This window comes from Misgurnus anguillicaudatus, chromosome 6 (genome assembly GCF_027580225.2).
Source record: "Misgurnus anguillicaudatus chromosome 6, ASM2758022v2, whole genome shotgun sequence".
NCBI classification, from domain to species: domain Eukaryota; kingdom Metazoa; phylum Chordata; class Actinopteri; order Cypriniformes; family Cobitidae; genus Misgurnus; species Misgurnus anguillicaudatus.
Genome location: NC_073342.2, coordinates 7,666,470 through 7,688,611, shown reverse-complemented (window position 1 = coordinate 7,688,611; position 22,142 = coordinate 7,666,470). Strand labels below are relative to the sequence as shown.

Here is a 22,142-nt window from a genome sequence, read left to right as displayed (position 1 = left end):
TACAATTTTAAAAATGAAATAACATCTAAACATTAACAAACTATCTTCAGTTCACTTCAACTTATTAATTGTACCAATTTCTATTTTGATCCAGAAACATTTTAGTTATGCTGGTTGAAAGTCTCCTCAAGTCTTGATAGCAATCACTATGTTAAGTTGTCTGAATGTGTATTTTTATATATTTGTGTCATCTGTAAAAGGCGTAGGACCAAAAAACGTTCAACAAATCATTGAACCCCGACCGAATGCAATATTTGGACATGGGCCAGTTACAGGTTTAAAGGTATACTGAGATTTTCAGAGTCAAGGTTTTAAAAACCACATACCGTTTTCAATGTATGAACTGTGTTTACACAAAGTGAATTATATCATGTAATTGAATTCATGTTTACATTTACAACTGAAAGAATATTATCATTTAAAGGCTTTATTTTAAACTGGCATAAATGTTGTTTGTTGTTTAAAAATAAAATGTATTGTGTCCAGTTGAAAAGTCGATGTTTTAATACACAGATATTTGAAAATAACACATTTTAGTGTCACAATGGCAATACCGTAACACCGTGGTATTTTTGCTTATGGTTATCAGCCAGAATCTCATTCCGGCCCATGCCTAATTGGACGCATTAAATTTTTGCCCCTCTTCTGTGAACGTGTTTTGCGTGCCGCTTCGCACCCTGTTCGCGCTCTGTAAAAATAGGGAGAATCAAATAAACTTTCCTGCTGAATTGACACAGGAGCTACAAAACGAAAAACATTTTGAAACAACAACAAAAAAAAAACATCTGGATGAGCAAAGAGCAAAAACCCAAATTAACATTGGTAACTTCACTGCTTTTCCGCAAGATGGAAACAGCTACAGGTCTGAAAGGGTCGTTGCAGTGTTTCTTTTGGAAAGGTAGGTATGCAGTGTGATTCTATTTTGATGGATTCAGATTGTATTCTAATGAAACGTGTTGCTTATGTAGTTTGTGTTCCTTTACGAATTAGTGCAATGATATTTATCTTTTCAAATTTCTAAACGTGCTGCATTTAATTCGGATTAAAAACAGTTGTTTATGTTGGTTATTTTGGTAATGTTATTCACTTTGTCAGTCTTACTGGATAATGAGATAGGAGTGTGCTTCTGGTTGGTGCGTGTAGGCTAAAGTTAGTATTTTTCAAAATCAAATACCCTGCCCTTTAAAGGAATAGTCTACCCTTTTGCCATATTAAACTATGTTATTACCTCAACTTAGACAAATTAATACATATCTATCTTTTTTCGGTGCGTGCGCTGTATAGCGCGTCGTGGATGTGTTGGCATTTGGCCTGGACCCATTCATTCGTATGGTACCAAACAGGGAAGCCACCAAACACTTCCGTGTTTTCCCTATTTTAAAGAATGTTACATGAGGAGTTATACCAGTAAGTATGGTCCCACAAAATAAAACTTTGTTGGGTACCATAGGAATGAATGGGGCTAGGCTAAATGCGAACACATTAACAACACACTGTGCAGTGCACGCATTGAAAAAAGATAGGTATGTATTAATTCGTCTAGGTTGAGGTAATAACATAGTTTAATATGGCAAAAGGGTAGACTATTCCTTTAAGATGCCAAGCATAAAATATTCACAATACAATCTTATGGACATAAAACATCTAAACAATATTGTATGGGTGAGTTAACTGTTGTATCGGCAAAGAGTAATTTAATCTGGGGCTTTTAATATTTAGAAAATATTAAGGCAGTACCGGACTGTCGTCAATTACACCTCACATAGCCTAATGTCATATTAAATGTATGATTTTGTGAAACACCATTCAGCCTAAAACTACATACAAACACACTTACCTTTAATAACTAAGAACTGATGTTTTTTCAAATGCTTGCTTCTGCAGTGGACCACCACCATTCATGTTGAACTTTGAAATTAATGAATTTTATGGAACTCTAAAATACAAAAGATAATGTCGTTAACATTTGCAGACTTACATATATTTTTGATTTTTTTGTGACCACATGAAAGACTGCGTTGACACCACAATGTCTTATTAATATTGCATGTTTATAGAATTTACCTGTCCAGCATTCTTCCGGCACGGTCTCTCAAGTTTCTCCCTCCAGTTTCGCACAGCTTTGACACCTGAATAGCACATGCATATGTCAGTAATTGTACAGTATTGTATGCTTCAGTGTACAAGTGTTTACCAACCTTTAAGGCTAATGCCCACTGACCTGCAAGTTTTCCCTCACTAACACAACAAAAATCTTTTTTCCAACAAACTGAAGGCCTGTGAGTTAAATCCATATGGAAAAATAGCTTTCCCCCACAATCTATCTCTGTATGCATAATTGTAAAGCATAACTGCCTACATTACTGTAAGAAACACAGTGATAACTTAGCTAAGTTACTGCTGTTACTAAAAAGCAGCCTACAAATCACTTATGTAAATCTTCAGTGTAACGTTACATAGACTCATTTACCTCCACTATTTTATTACATTGCAGGTTGTACTGTTTAGGTTTTATAAAACATGGGTTACTTACTTTAACGTAAAGTTACCCGCAAGAATGTCGCGATTCCAACAACAAATAAAGTAAATACATTTTAAACACATGTAAAATAAAATAATAAAAAACACTTACAAGACCAAACGAGTGTGGAAGATTGCTTTCCCCTTGGCTGCTCGCTGGTCGGTGTTGTTGATTTTCAAACACCGGAAATCTTTCTCGCGAGATTTGGCCTCGTGTTTGTGTACTGCAGCTGCCATCTAGCGGTTCGGAGTTGTAACTGGATTTTGTATATCAATAATGAATGTTATGCGTGACAGCAGATATTCAGATAAGATAAATAAAACCAAACATCTTGAATTCACTGGTGTCTTTGCATGCCTGATGAAATATCATACATCTTGCAAGTTATTTTGGCAAAAAGAACATTTTATTAAATTCAAGGTTATTCTGGGCTAAACATGGTTTGTTCGTAGTCGGTCTATTTATGAGCTAAATAGTGGCTATGTACGACGGTGCATAAAACACTTTAAAGAAATTAAACAAACCTTGTAATCGCTGTTAACTTTGCTTACACAATGAAATACCATACATCTCACAAGTTATTTGGCAAAAACCACATGTAATTAAATTAATGGTTATTTCTGGGCTAAACGTGGGTTCTTCGTAGGCGGTCTATTTGTAAGCAAAATAGTGGCTAAGTACAGACGGTGCATATAACACCTTAAAGAAATGAAACAAAATACCTTAATCGCTTGAACTTTGTTTACATGATTAAATATCATACATCTCACAAATCATTTTGGAAAAACAACATGTAATTAAATTCATGGTTATTTCTGGGCTAAACCTGGTTTATTCGTAGTCGGTCTATTTATGAGCTAAATTGTGACTACGTACAGACGATGCATAAAACACTTTATAGAAATGAAACGAAATACCTTGTAATCGCTGTTAACTTTGCTTACATGATGAAATAGCATACATCTCACAAATTATTTTGTCAAAAACCACATGTAACCAAATTAAAGTTTATTTGGGCTAGATATGGGCTAGGCACAGCCCGGCTATATCGGGTCTATACTGAAACGAGACGTTGAAATGACGGCTATTGCTTGCTGGGCATGCTTTAGGACCAAATGCTGTTTCTCTGCTGGAGGATGAGCCCGAGGAGATACTGGAGGACCATGAAGAGCTGGGTTATGAGAGTTCAGATGACATTTTGGATTTGGAACTCTGAACTGGTGTATGCATTTAGACTGTGTGTCACACTGAACTGCAGGTGTGTTTCATGGAAAACATAAAACTATTTGGAAATGTAATGGATGTCTGATACAGTGCTTTTATTTTAGACAACCGTTTCCTGCAGTGTGTAAGCAACATTAGCCTCATAGATTGATGGAAAACTACTGTTAAATAAGTGTTTGTATGATAATCCATATCTCCGTTTACAAGCAGCAGGTTAGCTATTAGGTTTCCCCTCCACCTCCGATGTTTCACAGACTACTCCTACAGTCAACTGTGTTGCTACAACTTGCAAATGCCACAATCCTCTTGCAGTGGTTACTTCACCAAACTGTGCCCATATCATCTTGTCAACATAATGACATTTACTGTAGAAAAATGTGCAAATCTATTTTGCCTGTGTTACATATGTTACTATTATTGTTATATAGTTTTATACTGTATCAAGTTTTTTTCAAAGTGATTGTGGATACTTTTGGAGCAGGGGTGTCGGACTGGGGGTAAAACCAGTACTGATTACCAGGGCCCCAAAGGAAGAGAGGGCCCTTGAAATGTCTGAAATATGTTATGGGGTGGGGCATGGGGGCCCATCAGAACAGCCTATGCATAGGGCCCGAGGTCTTGTGCAACGCCCCTGTTTTGGAGTAAACTAACTGTATGTCATTAGATGAAATACTTTCCAAAAATGACTGATCAATAGCCTACCCATATTTGATGCATGAGTTAATACTGTTGTTACCTTTTCAATGAAAGGAAATGTTTTACAATGCCATTAAACTGTTTCATATATGTACCTGCAAAATTGTTTACTAAAGCGTTGTTTACTTTTCCCTGTTTTGAAAATGAGATGTAAAACTGCTTTATTTATTTATGCCTTAAAAATATATGATAGTTTAATACAGGGTAAATAATAAAAACTTGTTAATTAGTTAGTATATACAGTTGTGTTGTATTATTTATGGCATAGTTGTTATAATTAATACAAGTTTTTCATTACACTGCTGCATAACTTTGCTCTAGATAATAGTAGGGTATTAACACTAGACAGTTCAAAGATGATTAACTTTTAAGTTATGTATACTATAAATACATATATTTACGTATAGTATGTGTGAATGCTTTTGGTCTTTGATTAAATGCTTGTCAGCACGGGAAAATGCTTTGTAAATAAAGTTATTTTTATTATTTGCTGTGTTTTCTGTATTAAAACCTAAACGTTAGACATACTAAACTTAACCCAAAGAAAATGAATACAATAGGATAATTGGAGACCCTAAAATTTCTCTGGAGTGTTGTTTCTATTAGTAAATCAGTGATGGTGACCAGTCCGACTTGAGGGTGTAGCCAACCCAGTCTCCTGCTTCTGCGTATCTATACAACGAGTTTGCATTTTCGTTTGGCGTAGTATTTACACGCCAAAGTCACATTTTGCGTGCATATTGTACGCAAAACCCCTCCCGTTAACTTCCATTGATGTAGAATGCGTATAAATTGCACGCAGAACTGTAAATTGTTCACAACGTCATCATCATCATTGTCCCGCCCATTCAATCTTACAAAGATTCACGATTATGCCGAAACAGAATATGCTACGTTTAGATCCCTTTTATTACAACTAGCTGTTGTACATTACATACTGTGACGAATCTTGAAACATCTAACATTATACACTGAGCTGTATCGGACGATTGTTTTTACAGTTTAATTCTAAACAATCCGTTTCAGACGCGGAAACAAAAGCTTCCAGGCGGTTTATTAATTCAAAGTTTAAACAGCTGTGCTGCTTGTAGTTAAATATGAAAGCTGTCTGGTTTGTTTAATTTGTTTACTGCTTTTTGGCTTGTGTTCTATATAATATATTAATAAAAATATTTAAATATCTCCGTGCTGCTTCACTGTTGTGATTGCTTTTGGAATATTTAAAGTATAAACTTTATTAAATAATAATAATAAATACATCATTTTAGTACTTCGCTGCTTCAGGAACCGCCCACTCCCGCTTGGAAACCAATCAAATGTTAAAACATCTTTCGCGTCCTTATCATTGTCCCGCCCCCTTATTGGACGGTACACGCCACGGTAGTTCAGTACAACCTGGAGAGCACGTGCGTGGATGAAGAAGCTGCCAATCTAATCATATTATCAGGATAGGATACAAAAGTAATGTTAAGTATTTCGCAAAATTAGTTCTTGTTCATACAAATTATTGTAAATGCAATACTAATAACGTCCGCCCTTGTGCGTTAATGTTGTTTGCATCACACGTTATTGGCTGAAGTGAGCATGCGCAAGTATGCTTACAGTTGTCAGGCGATTTAGTCTTAAAAAAATATATTTTTAAAAAAATCTGTTTGGGTAAAAATTTGTTTAAAGGTCAGCTGTGCGTAAGGATTACTTTTTATTGATACATCATATGTTTGATTACGTTTTAATTAATCCCACTTATGTCCGTGCAAGGCATTACGTGTAGATCACAGATGTTTGGATTTTTATTGACACAATCATCATCACGTACTAAAACTGTGTTTATACTGGCCAACCTTTAAATCGTCTTGATGATAACAAAGTAGTTTTAAGTGGCTTGTAAGTTTTTCTGTTATGATATCAAGTTTAGTCATTTTGTGTTCTTTTTCTTGTAGTCAAAATGCCAGGTTCAACTATTCGGCAATGTCCCCACTGCCAGAACAAAATGAATTGCAGAAACCGGCGCTGTGTCAAGGTGAATGTGTGTAATTCACACATTTTCTTTACATTGTATTGCTTCTTTTGATACACAATGTATTTCTGTTTCTCTTTCTGTAGTGTGGAAAACTGCTTGATTTTAAAAACAGACAATCCATGCGGTTGGCAAAGTTTCGAGCCCAAGCCAGTCAGTGGGCAAAAACAACTATTAAGTCTCGGAATCAGTCCAAAGTCCTTGACAATTTAGCTGTCATGGTAAGTAAATTTCAACACCCTAATTTTAGTACCTCACACTTTGTTGTTAACCAAAATCATTTATACAAGTAAACTTTATTTAACCAGGAGAAATCATATTGAGACTATAGTCTCTTTTTCAAATGATCCCTGGCCAAGAAAGGCAGCACTTAAAATCTAATAACATCCCAGTAGGACATAACACAACATCTAACAAAACAAGAGTTAATACCAGAAAATTTAAAATGACATAATAACAATCATGACATAATAACAGACAAAAACAACAATCTATATACATTCACAAATATAGCTGAAGGTTTCACAAATATATGATTTAAAATCCTTAAGTGATATAATAGTGCCTAGTTTCATCTGTTTCTGCAAAGCATTCCAGGTTGAGGGAGCATTATAACGGAAAGCAATTTTGCCAAATTCAGTTTTAACAACAGGTATATTAAAAAGAATACTGCTTTTTGATCTAAGGTTATATCTGTTGTTTTCTACTAAAGAAAAGACTGATAAATAAGAAGGCAACAGTCCAATTATTCCCTTATAAATAAAAGTAAACCAATGATGCTGTCTACGAATTGAAAGCGGAGGCCAACCTGATAAACTATACAGCTTACAATGATGTGTAAAATAATCTGCTTTAGTAACAAAACGTAACGCAGAATGATAAATAGAATCCAGTGAACATAAAACAGACTTTGTTGCATGCATGTACAAAATATCCCCATAGTCTATGACAGATAAAAAGGTAGAAGCAACGAGTTCCTTTCTTACTTTCAAATTAAAACAAGCCTTATTCCTATAATAAAAACCTAATTTAACTCTCAATCTTTTTACCAAGTTATCTACATGGGGTTTAAATGTAAGCTTATCATCCAATAAAAAACCCAAGTAATTATAACATGACACTCTTTCAATTTTCTGACCCTCTTGCGTAATAATATGTGGCAAATCCTGTACATTGCTGGAGTGAGTAAACAACATAAATTTTGTCTTTTTGGAATTAAGTACTAATTTTAATTTAAGTAAATTATTTTGTAGAGTTATAAAGGAATCCTGCAGTTTCTTTAATGCCTCATATGGAGTTTTAGCAAAACTGTATATGATAGTATCATCCGCATAGAGATGTACAGCTGCATTTATATTTGTACAAATACCATTTATGTAGATTGTAAACAACAAAGGTCCTAATATGGAACCTTGCGGAACTCCAACACTTAGTTTTGCCTCCCCAGACATAATACCTTCACAATTAACATATTGATATCTACTATTCAAATAATTATTAAACCATTTAACAACATTATCAGACATTCCAATTTTAGATAAACATTTTAACAAGATGGCATGATTAACCGTGTCAAAAGCTTTTGAGAGATCAATGAATAAGGCTGCACAAGACTTTTTACAATCAATAGCACTAATAATATCATCAACTACCTTTATGGCTGCTGTGATGGTACTATGCCCTTTCCTGAAACCTGACTGAGATGAAATGAGAATATTATTTACTGTTAAAAAATGCTTTAATTGATCACTAACCAATGACTCAAAGATTTTTGCCAATAAGGAAAGTTTTGAAATAGGACGATAATTGTCCATATTTGTTGGATCCCCATTTTTAAAAAGTGGGATTACTTGCGCTGTCTTCCAAGATCGAGGTATACTGTTTTGTTCTAAAGATAAATTAAAAATATAAGTTATTGGATCAACAATAATATGAGCTACAAGTTTCAAAAGGAAAGGGGCAATCCCATCAGGACCAGCTGATTTTTTACAATCTATATTTTGTAAAGCAAATAAAACCTTATCCCTTGAAATAGGTTCAAAAGTAAAAAGGTTCGAACCCCCAAAATTGGGGTGAAAAAACCCTGGAGATGAAAGAGATTCTGGCTCTGATTTAAAATGGAGACCAGCAGTGGCAAAGTGATTATTAAAAAGATCAACTATATCTGTTTTATCTGTGATCTGTACGTTATTAACATTTACAATTTTAGGAAGTGCTGAAAATGAAGAGTTTTGTACCGTTTTTAATGAATTTATAGTTTTCCAAAATTTAGCTGGATTTTTTAAATTTTTTGTTGTCTCATCAAGATAAAACTGTGACTTAACTTTGCGTATGTGTGTAGTACATTTGTTTCTTAAATATCTAAAAGAAACCCAATCAATTTCAATAGCCCAGATTTTTTGTCCTTTGGCAGCTACCGTACAAGTGGCTATATTATTTAAAGGCACACGCCATATTTTGGATTTTAGCTTATTCACCGTATTCCCCAGAGTTAGATAAGTCCATACATACCTTTTTCCTCTCCGTGCGTCCTGTAACTCTGTCTGACGCAGCCACCGCTAGCTTAGCTTAGCAAAAAGACTGGAAGTAAATGGCTCCAGCTAGCATACTGGCCCCAATAAGTGACAAAATAATGCAAACATTTTCCTATAAATATGTTGTGATTTGTATAGTCACACTGTGTACAAATAACAAGGTGATATGATACACAGCCATCTTTTAACAGTATACATACTGGGAACTATATTCTCAGAAGATGAAGCACTGCTACTTGGGCGGAGAGACAACTTTGACCGAACTCTCTGCTCCTCACCAGAGGGCTTCTCGGGTGCTGCCGCCCTCGTAGCAGTCCTTCGCCTTCTGAGAATATAGTTCCCTGTATGTATACTGTTAAAGGTGCAGTGTGTAAATTTTAGCGGCATCTAGCGGTAAGGTTGCAAATTGCAACCAAGAGCTCAATTCACAGCTCACCCCTTGCTTTGAAACGCATAGAGAAGCTACTGTACGGTAGCTGCCAAAGGACAAACATGTCATCATTTAAAACAACTTAGTAAAAAAGTTTGCCCATTAAGAGCTTCTGTAGACACATGGTGGCATAAAATGGCGACTTCCATGTAAGGGGACCCTCAGTGTATGTAGGTAAAAACGTCTTATTCTAAGGTAACAAAAACAATACAGTTTATTATTAAAGGTCTTTATAAACCACTGATAATATAGTTTTGTATATTATTTTGCATTTCTCTCAAGAGATTCTCCTAAAAATTACACACTGCACCTTTAAAAGATGGCCGTGTCTCATATGACCTTGTTATTTGGACACAGTGTGACTATACAAATCACAACATATTTATAGGAAAATGTTCGTGTTATTTTGTCACTTATTGGGAGCAGTATGCTAGCTGGAGCCATTTACTTCCAGTCTTTGTGCTAAGCTAAACTAGCGGTGGATGCGTCAGACAGAGTTACAGGACGCACGGGGATGAAAAAGGTATGTATGCACTTATCTAACTCTGGGGAATACGGTGAAAAAGCTAAAATCCCAAAATATGGGCGTGTTCCTATAAAGATGTTTTCCATACATGTACAGATAAAACCAATTCATATTATTGCCATTGATGTGCCAGATTTAAATGGGCAGAGATCACTAGCAGTTGGTAAAATCATATATCATTGCAGCTGCAATTGAGAGCTGTAGTTGCTATAGAAAGTAGAAACTACTGCACATGCGCTTTAAGTCAAAACAAAATATACAGTTTTGATTTATCTATTTTGAAATAAGTCTGCTTGTATTTATGGATGTATGGTTGACAAGAATTCAGGTTTTATTTGTAAATATTGTTGAAGGTTGTATGGAAAATAAAAGTCTGGACATTTATAAATGTCTCTGTTTTTGTGTTTAACCAAGAAAAAGCATGTTGGCGTAAAGTGACATGGGGCTTAGCAGATTTTTTAGCGGTTACTTTCACAATTAATATGAACCATTTAATAACATGTTTACTGTTTGACATTCTTATATTTTAGATGGAAAAGCTTAAAGCCCTTGGTTACCTTCCAGTTCTTTTACTGGGAAAATCATCCAAGGCCCAAAAATGGACAGCAGAGGTCCAATGCCCATTTGAGTTCCCACCTGAGGGCCATGGAGTGATTGAAAAAATGCTCATACTATTTGAGCATATTTTACAGGGTAAAACCTATTGGCAAGCACTGGCACTTAAAAGTTTTTCTAATATTTTAATGTATACAGTAAGCTCTGTATCTATTTCTGTTAAACTGCACTTTTTTGTTGTTTTTTTATGTATTTTAAAGGGTTAGTTTACCCCAAACTTACAATTTTATCATAAATCACTTACCCATGTGTCGTTCTAAACAACCAAGTCCTTCGATTGTCTTCCAAACACATTTTTAGATATTTTGATGAAAACTTGTGACTGTCCCATAGACTGCAGATTCATTTTCACAATCAAGCCCAGAAAAGAATGAAAGACATTGCCAAAAAGGTCCTTGTTCCATCAGTCGTTCAATAATAATATTATGAAGTTTTCTTGTTTGTGCAAGAAAACAAAACAAATTCGACAATTTGTTCTCCTGCTTGGTTGTTCAGTGCGCGTTCACGACGTCACCTGCTAACTTAGTTGCCAACGTACACAGGTCACATCAGCAGCATGCTTTTCTTTGCACATAAAAGTGTTTTCTAATTGCTTCATAATAGTATTATTGAACTACTGATGGACCTTTCTATCGATGCCTTTGATTCTTTTCTTGGCTTGATTGTGAAAATCAAACTGCAGCATATGATACAGACACAAGCCTCCCAGTTTTCATCAAAAATATCTAAAAATGTGTTTTGAAGACAATCGAAGGACTTGGTGGTTTAGAACGACAGGGTAAAGGATTTATGATAAAACTATAATTTTGGGGTGAACTAACCCTGTAATATGAATTTAATGCTGCTTTTTTCAAAAATGTTTTTTTAAGGTTTTAGTCCAGAAAAAGAGCTTGAGGTCACAGAAGGTGATAAGGCAGAAGGTCAGGACTTGAACAAGACCATAGAGGATGAAGAGGACATTATATTGAAGAACAATATAGAAGTGGAAATATTGGAGGATGAAGAGCAGATGGAAGAACAACAGATAGAAAGTGGGAAGGGAGAATCAGATACTCAAGAGGGAGAACCAAAAAACCAAGAGGTCACGGGCGATGAGGCAGAAAGTCAGGACTTGAAAGGGACTGTAGAGGATGAAGAGGACATTCTGTTTGAGAACAAAGTAGATGTGGAAATATTGGAGGAGGAAGAGCAGATTGAAGAACAACAGAGTGGGGAGAGAGAACCAGGGATTGAGAGAAAAAACGCTGAACAGGAAAAAAGGGTGAAAAGAAAGATTAGAGCACTTGAGATGGAGGAAAGGAGAGAAATGGAGAGAAGAGAAAATAACATAGAAACAGGTGCACATATAAATGAGGAAGTCATATTGGAAGCAGATTGCACTGTAAAAAGTAAAACATTGCTGTTTTTCATTTGATATAATTTTTTTCATTCCAATAGCCTAAAATTATTAGATTGTTAAGTAAAATTACATTTTGTAATTTGTATGTGTCTTTCAATCTATTTTCTTAGATTGATACAATATAAAATTATAACATAACAATGAAATTCAAATTATACATTCAATCAAAATATTTTCTTAGATTGATACAATATGAAATTATAACACAACAATGAAATTTAAATTATACATTCAATCAAACTATTTTCTAAGATTGATACAATATAAAATTATAACAACAATGAAATTCAAATGATACATTCGATCAAACTATTTTCTTAGATTGATACAATATAATATTATAACATAACAATGAAATTAATATTTTACATTCGATCAAACGACTTTATTAGATTAAGCACGGTTTGCGCATGCGCACAGGTGAAAACGCGAGAGAGTTCTGGGAGAGACCGAACGCAGAAGTTGTGATGGACGGTTATCTGCTTAACAGCGCGAACAGGACACGTTTGTCAGGTAAGGAGGAATTAACAATAATTACACGTCTGCGTTCAGCTCTACACTATAATTTTTATAAGGTGACTTGTTCAGTTTTTATAAGGTGACTGGCACCGTTTTACCTAGACTATAGCCAGGTTTACAGGCTAGCATGACCTAGCATAATGTAATGGGGAAACTCATTCAGCATTTAAATACTTAAGTTAACGTCATATCATTTTAATAAACAGACACGCAGATTAGAAATTACTATAACGTAACCTTTTACATTAGCGGTATAGCGTTTACATTTGTATTCATGACTAAGGCTTGAGTATTTTGCATTTCTCTGCTGACAATTAACGTTAAACGAATTACCTCAATATGTGATACGCTGAGTTTCCCGCTCGGAGAAACTTTGTCATACTGGCTCTGCTCCGGGCACTCAATGCCAATATGAACGTGGATTTTATATGTTTTAAAGTTGCGAAGGCGGAAATGAATGTGAGGGAAATTAATTTACACTTTGAAACTTTAAAACTGATTAATGTTTGGATTTGAATTTTAGGGAAGCTGCTGTTTGTTCCTGGTGCTCTGAACTCTGACTGACTGATTTCCGTGCTATGAAGAACATACACCGGATGGCAGAAATGCCTTCACCCCAGTCTTCACTATCGTAATAGTGTCGTTGTTTGTTCTTTGCTGTGTGTGGAGGTATCTATGTTTTGTGTTTGATTTGCATTGGGTGTTTGTTCTTGTTCTTGTTCTTGTGTTGATGTATTTTTGTGCTGCTACATATGAAATTCAACTTGAAATGAACTGATTACTTGAACTGTCTGTTTGTTTTGCCAAAAAAGTCTGTAAAAACAATGATTTAAAAAAAAAGATTTAATAAATATTTAAAAGAACGTTTCTATGACTCATTTTAATGTGTGTGTATATGTATTGAGAGAATTTTAAAATTTTAGATTATGGCTATTATGAAGCCTTTCATATTATTTGCAATGAATACATATTTTAGATTGAAGAAAACTCAATTTAGATCAAGTCTGTTTAAAACCAATTTTTTTTTAATTTAAGCCAATCTAAAATATTGATTTACACCAAATTCAGAAAAGAGTTTGAATGAAATGCAAAAAATTAGTTTGAACTGAATGGTTTCTGAACATTAGGTCAATGTAAAATCTTTGTTGTGAATGGTTGCTTCAATTTTGTTGGGTTGATCCAATGTTTCACTTTTTACAGTGTGGTGAGTATAAGAAGAGGTGAAGCAAAGACATAGATATAGGAAAACATTGCACTCCATTTACTTAAGAATAGATGAAAGTGTAATGCACAATATGGCAAATTAATCCTGCTTTCTGAATATGCTAGTTGTTGATTAGAAAAGTAATCATGTAATTTCAGATGTTGTTAGAAGCTGTTGTTGCTATAGACTGTTTCAGCAGTAACAACATAAACAAGCAGCTTTCGTGGTCAACACGTAACTTCCGGTAAACTCCGCTAAGAAAAAATAACAACAAAGTCCTTTTAAAGTAGTTTATTTATATAACAAGCAAAATAAACAACACGTAGATTACGTAGGAAACCAAAACATTTGTTATTATCAAAGAGGTATTTGTTCAAGAGTTCACTTTAGCAACTAGTCAGACCATTAAAAAACTGAAACCAGAAGCGTAATTGTCTCACCATACGTGCGTCTATAGAAACAGACAGTATAGTGCAGGGGTTTTTAAACCTGTTCTAGATGACACCTACTGTAGTCCTGCACATTTTGCGTGTCTTCCTCATCAGACACACCTGATTCAAATCTTCAGCTTGTTAGTAGAGACTGCAACACCTGAACTGGGTGTGTAATGTATCTGAATGAGGTGTGTCACAAACGGGAGACATACAAAATGTGCAGTATTAGTGGTCCTCTAGGACAGGTTTGAAAACCCCTTGCGTAGTATACTGTCTAGAATGAAAAGTAAGCATTTTTAACTCCCTTTAAACACGAGAAACAAAGGTTATAAAACTATAAAGTTGTTGTCGGATTTATAAGTGATTTCAAATATGAAATTTGAAAGTTTTCCCATTTAAAGAGATAGGAGCTGCACTTGCATGCCCGAGAGGCATTTTAGAAATGACCGAACTGATGATCAAAGTGACATGACTTGTCATAAAGGGACTTTGGGTAAAACCATTAGAATAAAAATTTGAACTTGGGCTCAGTGAAAACTGTTCTTTGACATACACTTGAACTAATGCTAAAAACTTTTTACTTTCTTTACAGCAAATCAGCTGTCAACATGGTTGCAAAAAGAAAGCGGAGAAAAAAGATGGACACAGGTATTTAATGTTATACAATATAGTTAGTGGTAACAATTAAGAAAAAGACTTTGATTAATTGCATCAGGTATGTTTGATGAGAGTTGGAGCAAAACTGTAGAGCTGTGGCCCTCCAGGTACTGAGTTTGAGACCAGTGGTTTAGCTCCTTAGCACTGCTTAAGGGATAGTTCACCCAAAAATTCTGTCATCATTTACTCACCCTCATGTTGTTACAAACCTGTATAAAATTCGTTGTTCTGCTGAACACAAAGGAAGATATTTTGAGGGTGAGTAAATGATGAAATGGGTGAACTATCCCTTTAACTGTTGCATGTAATCCATTTGGAAAGTTCTTATACTATTGATGTTTATATTTGTTATTTAGATTTAAATGTTTTTTAATGTTTAAAGATTATTTTACATTTGAACTTTTAGACATTCTCCATTCACTTTATTTACTAATTGAGCAATTAATTTCTAACCAAATGTTACTTTTGTCAATTTCAGAATGTCAATTTCATGAGGCTCTGGACGTATTTCCTGTGGAATCTTTTTCAAAAAGGCGTGTCAGAAAGGTTTGAATTAATCAGTATATACAGTCTGTTAATGTTTTGTTCCATAATACTGGTGACCTTTTTATGTACAGTAAATTAATTTATATAATTCCTAATAAAAAAGTAAAGTATTTATGTTTTTGGATCATTCTTAGCATAATTTCTGTAATAATAAACTTAGGATAAAATATCTGGCTCTGTTGTAATGTTAAAAACTCCACATATAATGCATGCTAGTGTGAAGGGTACTTTATTGCTAAATTTACATCTAGAATGGACTTCTTAATTGCTTAGTCCTAAGTGCATGGCATTGGACTCATTACAGTATGTGCAAAAGAGCATGAGTTTGAAGAGCACACACCAGTGAAGAATTTTAAATTGATATAATAATGGCTTTTACGGTGTACTGTGAATATATCATAATCTAACTATATAACATGTAGGGCTGCTGTCCTGGAAAGAGTTTAGATTAATCCAGAAATAGGTTATAGTTATATTATAGTTATATTAAGGCATATATTAAGTAGTTTTAACAAACATACCTTAAAAGAAACAATACTGGTGTGCATCTTGAGACAAAATTTTTGAGTTATGTTAAATGCTTTGAAAATGTAGTGATGATGTAATGATGTGTAGAGATTGTAAAGTTATTTTTGTAATTGGCTCTGTTTTCTTACCTAATTCACAGGGACGTAAGGAGGTTTTGGTGCATTGGCAGCCATGTCCATCCTGGTAAATAAACCTACATGCCAATTTAATTCACCACTGTACTCTTATTAGTTATTAATTGTTGTAATTTTTTTTACAATTTTTTTCCCAGTAAGAAGACATGGCCGCCCACCTGGGAGCCTGAAGATCATGTTCAAATTACCCTCACTCAGTGTTAACTACAGTACATTACTGGTACATGATGGGTTTTTTCCACCGTTTTTATTTCTAGTAAACAAATAAAGGTTTAAAATTTTACTATGTGCAACTTTGTCTTTCATTTACATCTTTTAACTATAAAAAACACCAAGTTTTTATATTTTAAAGGTGTAGCGGAGGATTTTCTCGAATTTTAGAAAAGAACCGCCTTCTCCACTTTTTAAAAAAATGCAATTGCGCAGCACTCCTGATTGACAACTAGGAGGACCAATAGTCTTCTTGATCCACACGGAAAAAGAAAATCCTCCGCAATACCTTTAAATATCTAGATGCTGGAGCTTATTTCAGCTACCTAAGGTCAGAAGAGGTGACCAGTCTGTCACAATGATGACACAGAATAATAGCCAATAGTTTCTGAATAACCATACTTGCATGTTTTTGGAGTGAGAAGACTTCTGCGCCCAGAGGAAACCAACAGCAACAATGGGAAAACCACCTACTACGAATGTCTCAAGGAAGTGTGAAGTCATTTGTAGACTTGCATAGTAACTGTTTAATACAAGCCTTTTGTGTGTGTATACAGTATAATATATATATATATATATATATATATATATATATATATATATATATATATATATATATATATACATATATATATATATATATATATATATATATATATATATATATATACATATATATATATATATATACATATATATACATATATATATATACATATATACATATATATATATACATATATACATATATATATATATATATATATATATATATATATATATATATACATACATATATATATATATATATACATACATACATACATACAGTGAATTAGTCTATTTACACACTATAACATAGAAAACCATCCTTCTAAATGTACCTAGTGAGTGAGTTGAGTAACACTTCTGCATTCATGGATATTTAGTAAAACCATAGTAGAATTGTCAAATATAACCCTTGTATAGTCAAACAATGCTTTTAATAATACAAAACAGATGTTTTTAACAAATAATGATGCCTACACATCCCTTTTGAGCAAACTTTTTTGTGTGTGTGTTAAGATTCAAGAGAATTGTATGGTAATAAATGCAGATGAAAAATGAAAAGCTTTCTATGTCACAGATAATTGCACTACACAAGACCTTGCAATGCAGATAGAGTAAAGATGTAGGGTAGGCCTATGTAATGTCAGCACCAAAAGTAGTGGGCAACATAATAGGGCGGTTTTCCAGACAGGGCTTATATAGCCCAGACTTAACTGTATGTGTGAGCTGCCTTAATTTAAATCATTAAATCTTAGCATAGATCAGTGCCATTGTTTTGTCTCAAAATGCAAACCACTACTGTTATAGTAAGGTATGTTTGTAGGCCTAGTCCTGGATTAACCCTTACAGAAAAGTAACATGAATTTCACATGTGAAACGTGTATTTTTTGGATATTTAGTGTGAATCCCACGTGAAACACATGTGAGACCAATGTGATCACATGTGAAATTAGTGGATCACATGAGGGGACATGTTGTCCACATGTGATTACATGTAAAAAATTGTCACCACATTATGCACATGCACGTCACATGGGATTCACACAAAAATGACCAAAAACACACATTTCACATGTGAAATTGATGTTGTTCACATTAAAAAAACGTGAAATCCATGTGGGTTTTTTGTAAGGGACTGTAAACCCTGTCTGGAAAACCTCCCCAAAGAGTGTCTCGGAGGCAGTTTTATTTATTTGCCATGCTGTAATATGTTTTCAGTCTCAGATAAAAAAAACTGAGGCAGTGGAGGTCACCTGTCCTAAATATTTTAGCTCCAACCCTACTCCAACATAGAGCCCTGCACGGGCCAAAAACTCCAGCCCTAACCCGGCCCTGGCCCGAAGTGTTCAAGCCCTACCCGACCCCAGCCCGACAATGCCTGCATTTTTTTCAGCCCGAACCCGACCTGGCCCGAGACCAATATCAATCACTTTTAAGCTCTCTCTGACGCGCGCGCTCTTTGATGCGCGCTCGGATGCGTAATAAGAGGTGAAGTATAGCTTTAGCCTACAGAAATGCTTATTGCTTTAATGTAGGGAGTTAATAGTTCATTGTTCACAGTTCATATTTATGATCTTATAGTCCATTTGAACATTTTTGTACGAACTGACTGTATTCTTCAGAAAAACACTTAATAATTTATCTTCCCTTACCTGTCGCTGTTCAGTGTGCAATTAATAAATAAAAATTAGTATGACGTTAATTTTTAAAAGTGTGCGAGGTCCGTGCACGTCCTCCGCTATAGCAAAAAGCGCAATCGGCTAAACGAGCATTAAATATTAATATGACGTTGATTTTTGTTTTTATTCATTTATATTCACAAAACTTATCAACAAAACATCGATTAAAATTAAGAGACAAATTATATGAAACGAAATTCATTTTAAAGTAGCAAGAAAACTTAAATTAAACTCGAAAATAATGTTTTACCCATTACAATTCTGCCTTCAAATTAATCTTTACAACGCGTATGGCGTTTAAAATTACGGTCTATCTTTCGTAATAAGCTAAATAAATTTAAACAAACAACAACAACATTACAACAATATTCAAGCCTAACAATACTCAAACATACATATAAAACAGACATTATCTATAAGGATACATAAAACAATCTGATATAGCGTTTATAATAGCTGGTTGGTATAGATGTTTACTATTTTTGGCAAAACCTCCGTTGCAAACCTCCATTTACTTGAATAAAAATAATGTTTACTTTGAAAATGATGCGCTGTCACTGACAGCGCCTGTCACATTAACATGAGCTGTTCGTTTACATAAGACTCCATCTACGTTCACTCAGGGCCGGAGTGGGACTCATTTTCAGCCGTGGAGTTTCATGCCTTAGACCGGCCCACTTTAGTTCACGACTGACTATTAAAATAATATATTTAAACCCTCAGTAGTATAAGTCTGCAGTAGTGCACTGTTCTCTGCAGCCTTGCAATTTACTGTATTTTTCAAATATATAATTTCATATTCCGTGCAAATGCAGTAAACAATTATAATTTTTGCCATAATCATGCAGCCCTACCATAAGACCATAATATTACTAAAGTAAACTTATTCAAAAACTAAAGGAAACAAATGTGTTTGTGTTTTCCTCTATATTTCTATTTCTAAAAAATGGTGAGTCTTGCATCAAATAGATTTTTGTTCCTCTTGCAATAAACGATGAATAATGACTATTCATAGAGAATTCATCTATGACTTGGATAAAAAAATACGTTTTGTAAATTCTTTTCCTTTTAGAGGCCAGCCCGTTTGCATTAAGACGTGCTCAAGTTTATTTAAAATATAATAGACGCGCGGCCGGCAAGCGCCCTCAAGTTTATTTTAATAGACGCGCGGCTGGCAAGCGCACTCAATATAGACGTCTGAAACAAAACTCATGTTCAAGTAAGCGCTTTGGAAACCAGAAGACAGCGGCATGTCCTGCGTCCATGCGTTTAAGATGCTTTTGCGAACGAATCCGTTTATGAGGGTCGAAAACGGTGGTGTGTAAATGAAAGGAGTAAACGTAGCAAAAGTAACGTTTAAAGGATAAACCCATTAATGTAAGCCTCAGATGCGCGCTGTCTCTGCTACACACGCAAACACACACAATATGAGGAGAGACGTTAAAATAAGCCCGAGCCCGACCCGAGCCCGGTCTGTAAAAAAAAATAAACGCCCGGGCCCGGCCCAAATTGGCTTAGCCTGTCGGGCTCCGTCGGGCCCCGACGGGCTTGCAGGGCTCTACTCCAACATGCCTGCCTCTAATTTTTAGGTAGCCCTGAACAACTTGATTAGCAGGTTCATGTGTGTTTGACTGGGGTTGTAGCTGAAATCTGCAGGACATGTGCCCTCCAGGAATAGTGGTTGGAGTCCAATAAACACCCTGGGCCACGTTTCCCAGCCAAGGTGTAGATTAATCCAAGACTAGGGCTAGTTATATTAGGATATATTGGCCTAAGACAAGGCTTAGCTAAAGCCAAGACTAGGCCTTAGTTAAATTAAGATGCATCTTTTATAAACAATTGTCTTAGAAAAAAGATGGCGTTTATCTTAAGAACAAATCAATGCCACTGGGATATTTTAAGATCTGTCAGTGCGAGTTGTTTTCAGTTGACACTGCCAAACGTGTGTTTTAGTCTAGGACTATCCTTAAACCTTGTCTGTGAAACCAGTGGCCGGTTACATAAACATAGTCATGACGTTAAGACTGCGTCTTAGGAATGATTCTGACTAACTAGCAAGTTAGTAATTAGTCTTATTATTTGGATTTAAATTAGACCAATCTACCTTTCTATGCAACATACTTAAAACAGGTATGATCAGTCTTGAAGAAAAAATTCATGACTAACTTTTAAGACTAGTCTTAAAGTTTTATGCAACCGGCCACAGGGGATTATGTATTATATAAGCATAGCATATATTATGTTTAAAAACATACCTTACAAAAAACAATACTAGTGGGCATCTTGAGACAAAACAATGATCGCCTACTGATATATGTTGGATGTTTTTAAATTAAGGCACCTTAAACATGCTTTTTAGTGTGGGACAAGGATAAACCCTGTCTGGGAAACTGTCCCTATCAGTTTTAAACTCACTCTGAATCCTCCACAAAATAATGAAAACAATTCTAAAGCTTGTAGTAAACTCTATAAAAGACTATGTATGTATGTGTGTAGCTGTCCAACCTGCCAAAGGTAAGATTTATCAATAATTTGATAAAGTGATTCAAGATGCCAGAGAATGGGTTTGATAAAAGAGAAGCTCCAACATCCTTATCCAGCATGGGGTCCTGCTTGTGATACATATCTCATGCTTTCACATTCTTCCAGTCAAAAGGATCAAAGAAAGAGTGTCATTGTATTTAACAATTTATTAACTCTAATATAAATCAGTAATAATTCAAATGAACTGGTCTTAACAATATTAATTAAACATTAATTGATTATAGCATACACCATAAAAAAAATCTCTTAACCAATATACTTATTTTAAATTATTGTTATATTTATAAACATAAATAAAATCGGCCACTTTCTGAGTGAAGTTTTACATTTTCTTTTTTATACATTAGGACAACTCTAATCCTAACCCAAAGTATTAATCATAGAAGGCGGTGGGACAAGACAACTATATACAGGGACCTATATACAGGGACTTGCTCTATTACCTAACATTCAATTTTTACATAATTTTAATGTATGTTATTTAATACTATTTTATAGTATTTATTCAGCTGAATTGTATGTATTAGTCAAAATAGAATATACTGCAGATTTCTCTGCTGTCAGTGACAGAAGACAACGGAGACAGATGTAAAACAGAATTAAAAGTTTATTGAGAGATATGTTAAATGTGTAATGATGAGTTGAGGCACTCCAGGTATCCAGAGGCACACAAGAACACTCCAGCGCCAGCCGATGTAATCCGAGAATCCAAAGTACTCCTAAACACAGATGACGATGAAATAGAATCCTCTAAAGGGGAGAGAGAGAGAGTCAGGTTAATCCACACAATATACAAACAGCATGAAGCGATGGGACCGGACAGTGAACGTGTGCCTGTGGATGGCTTTTAAAGGGTGAATCTGATCAGCTACGGAATAAAAATTCAGGTGAGTGATCTGGTGAGGAACCTGGCTGATCTGTGACACATGCACACTACATGCACAACCTGCCTGAACTGAGTTAAAGACAAGACTGGGACTATACATGTATTTTATTTAGCTTACAGTTGGAAAGAACATGCATTCAGTGCATTTGTTGTACTATGCTTGGGATGAAATGCTTGCAGTGAAACACAGGTAAAGAGTCTCAAACACACTAAAGAGATTTAAAAATACTATTCATAACATATATGTACTGCTTTTTATTATTATTTCCCATTAGGATGTGGAAATATTT

The 22,142-nt window shown here is 34.8% G+C and overlaps 2 protein-coding genes and 2 long non-coding RNA genes across 5 annotated transcripts in view; 3 read left to right on the top strand and 1 right to left on the bottom strand.

The window, feature by feature from the left end:
• Window positions 1-22,142, top strand: part of LOC129434453 (immunoglobulin kappa light chain-like) — a 112,775-nt gene that overhangs the window by 36,189 nt on the left and 54,444 nt on the right. The gene's annotated exons all lie outside the window — the stretch shown is intronic.
• LOC141364263 (uncharacterized) lies at window positions 1,825-3,151 on the bottom strand. The gene is made up of 3 exons (XR_012369941.1): window positions 2,633-3,151; window positions 2,065-2,129; window positions 1,825-1,936 (listed from the first exon to the last, which is right to left on the bottom strand). It is a non-coding gene; the product is annotated as an uncharacterized lncRNA (long non-coding RNA).
• LOC141364400 (uncharacterized) lies at window positions 5,972-11,977 on the top strand. Its single transcript, XM_073869088.1, has 4 exons — window positions 5,972-6,461; window positions 6,545-6,679; window positions 10,479-10,641; window positions 11,433-11,977. The coding sequence occupies exons 1-4, from the start codon at window positions 6,387-6,389 to the stop codon at window positions 11,975-11,977; spliced, it is 918 nt and encodes a 305-aa protein (XP_073725189.1). The 5' UTR covers window positions 5,972-6,386.
• On the top strand, window positions 13,701-16,267 carry LOC141364261 (uncharacterized). 2 transcript variants are annotated; one of them, XR_012369939.1, is made up of 5 exons: window positions 13,701-14,405; window positions 14,712-14,767; window positions 15,255-15,322; window positions 15,990-16,033; window positions 16,122-16,267. It is a non-coding gene; the product is annotated as an uncharacterized lncRNA (long non-coding RNA). The 2 variants fall into 2 exon arrangements; XR_012369938.1 differs by having other exon boundaries at window positions 13,701-14,612.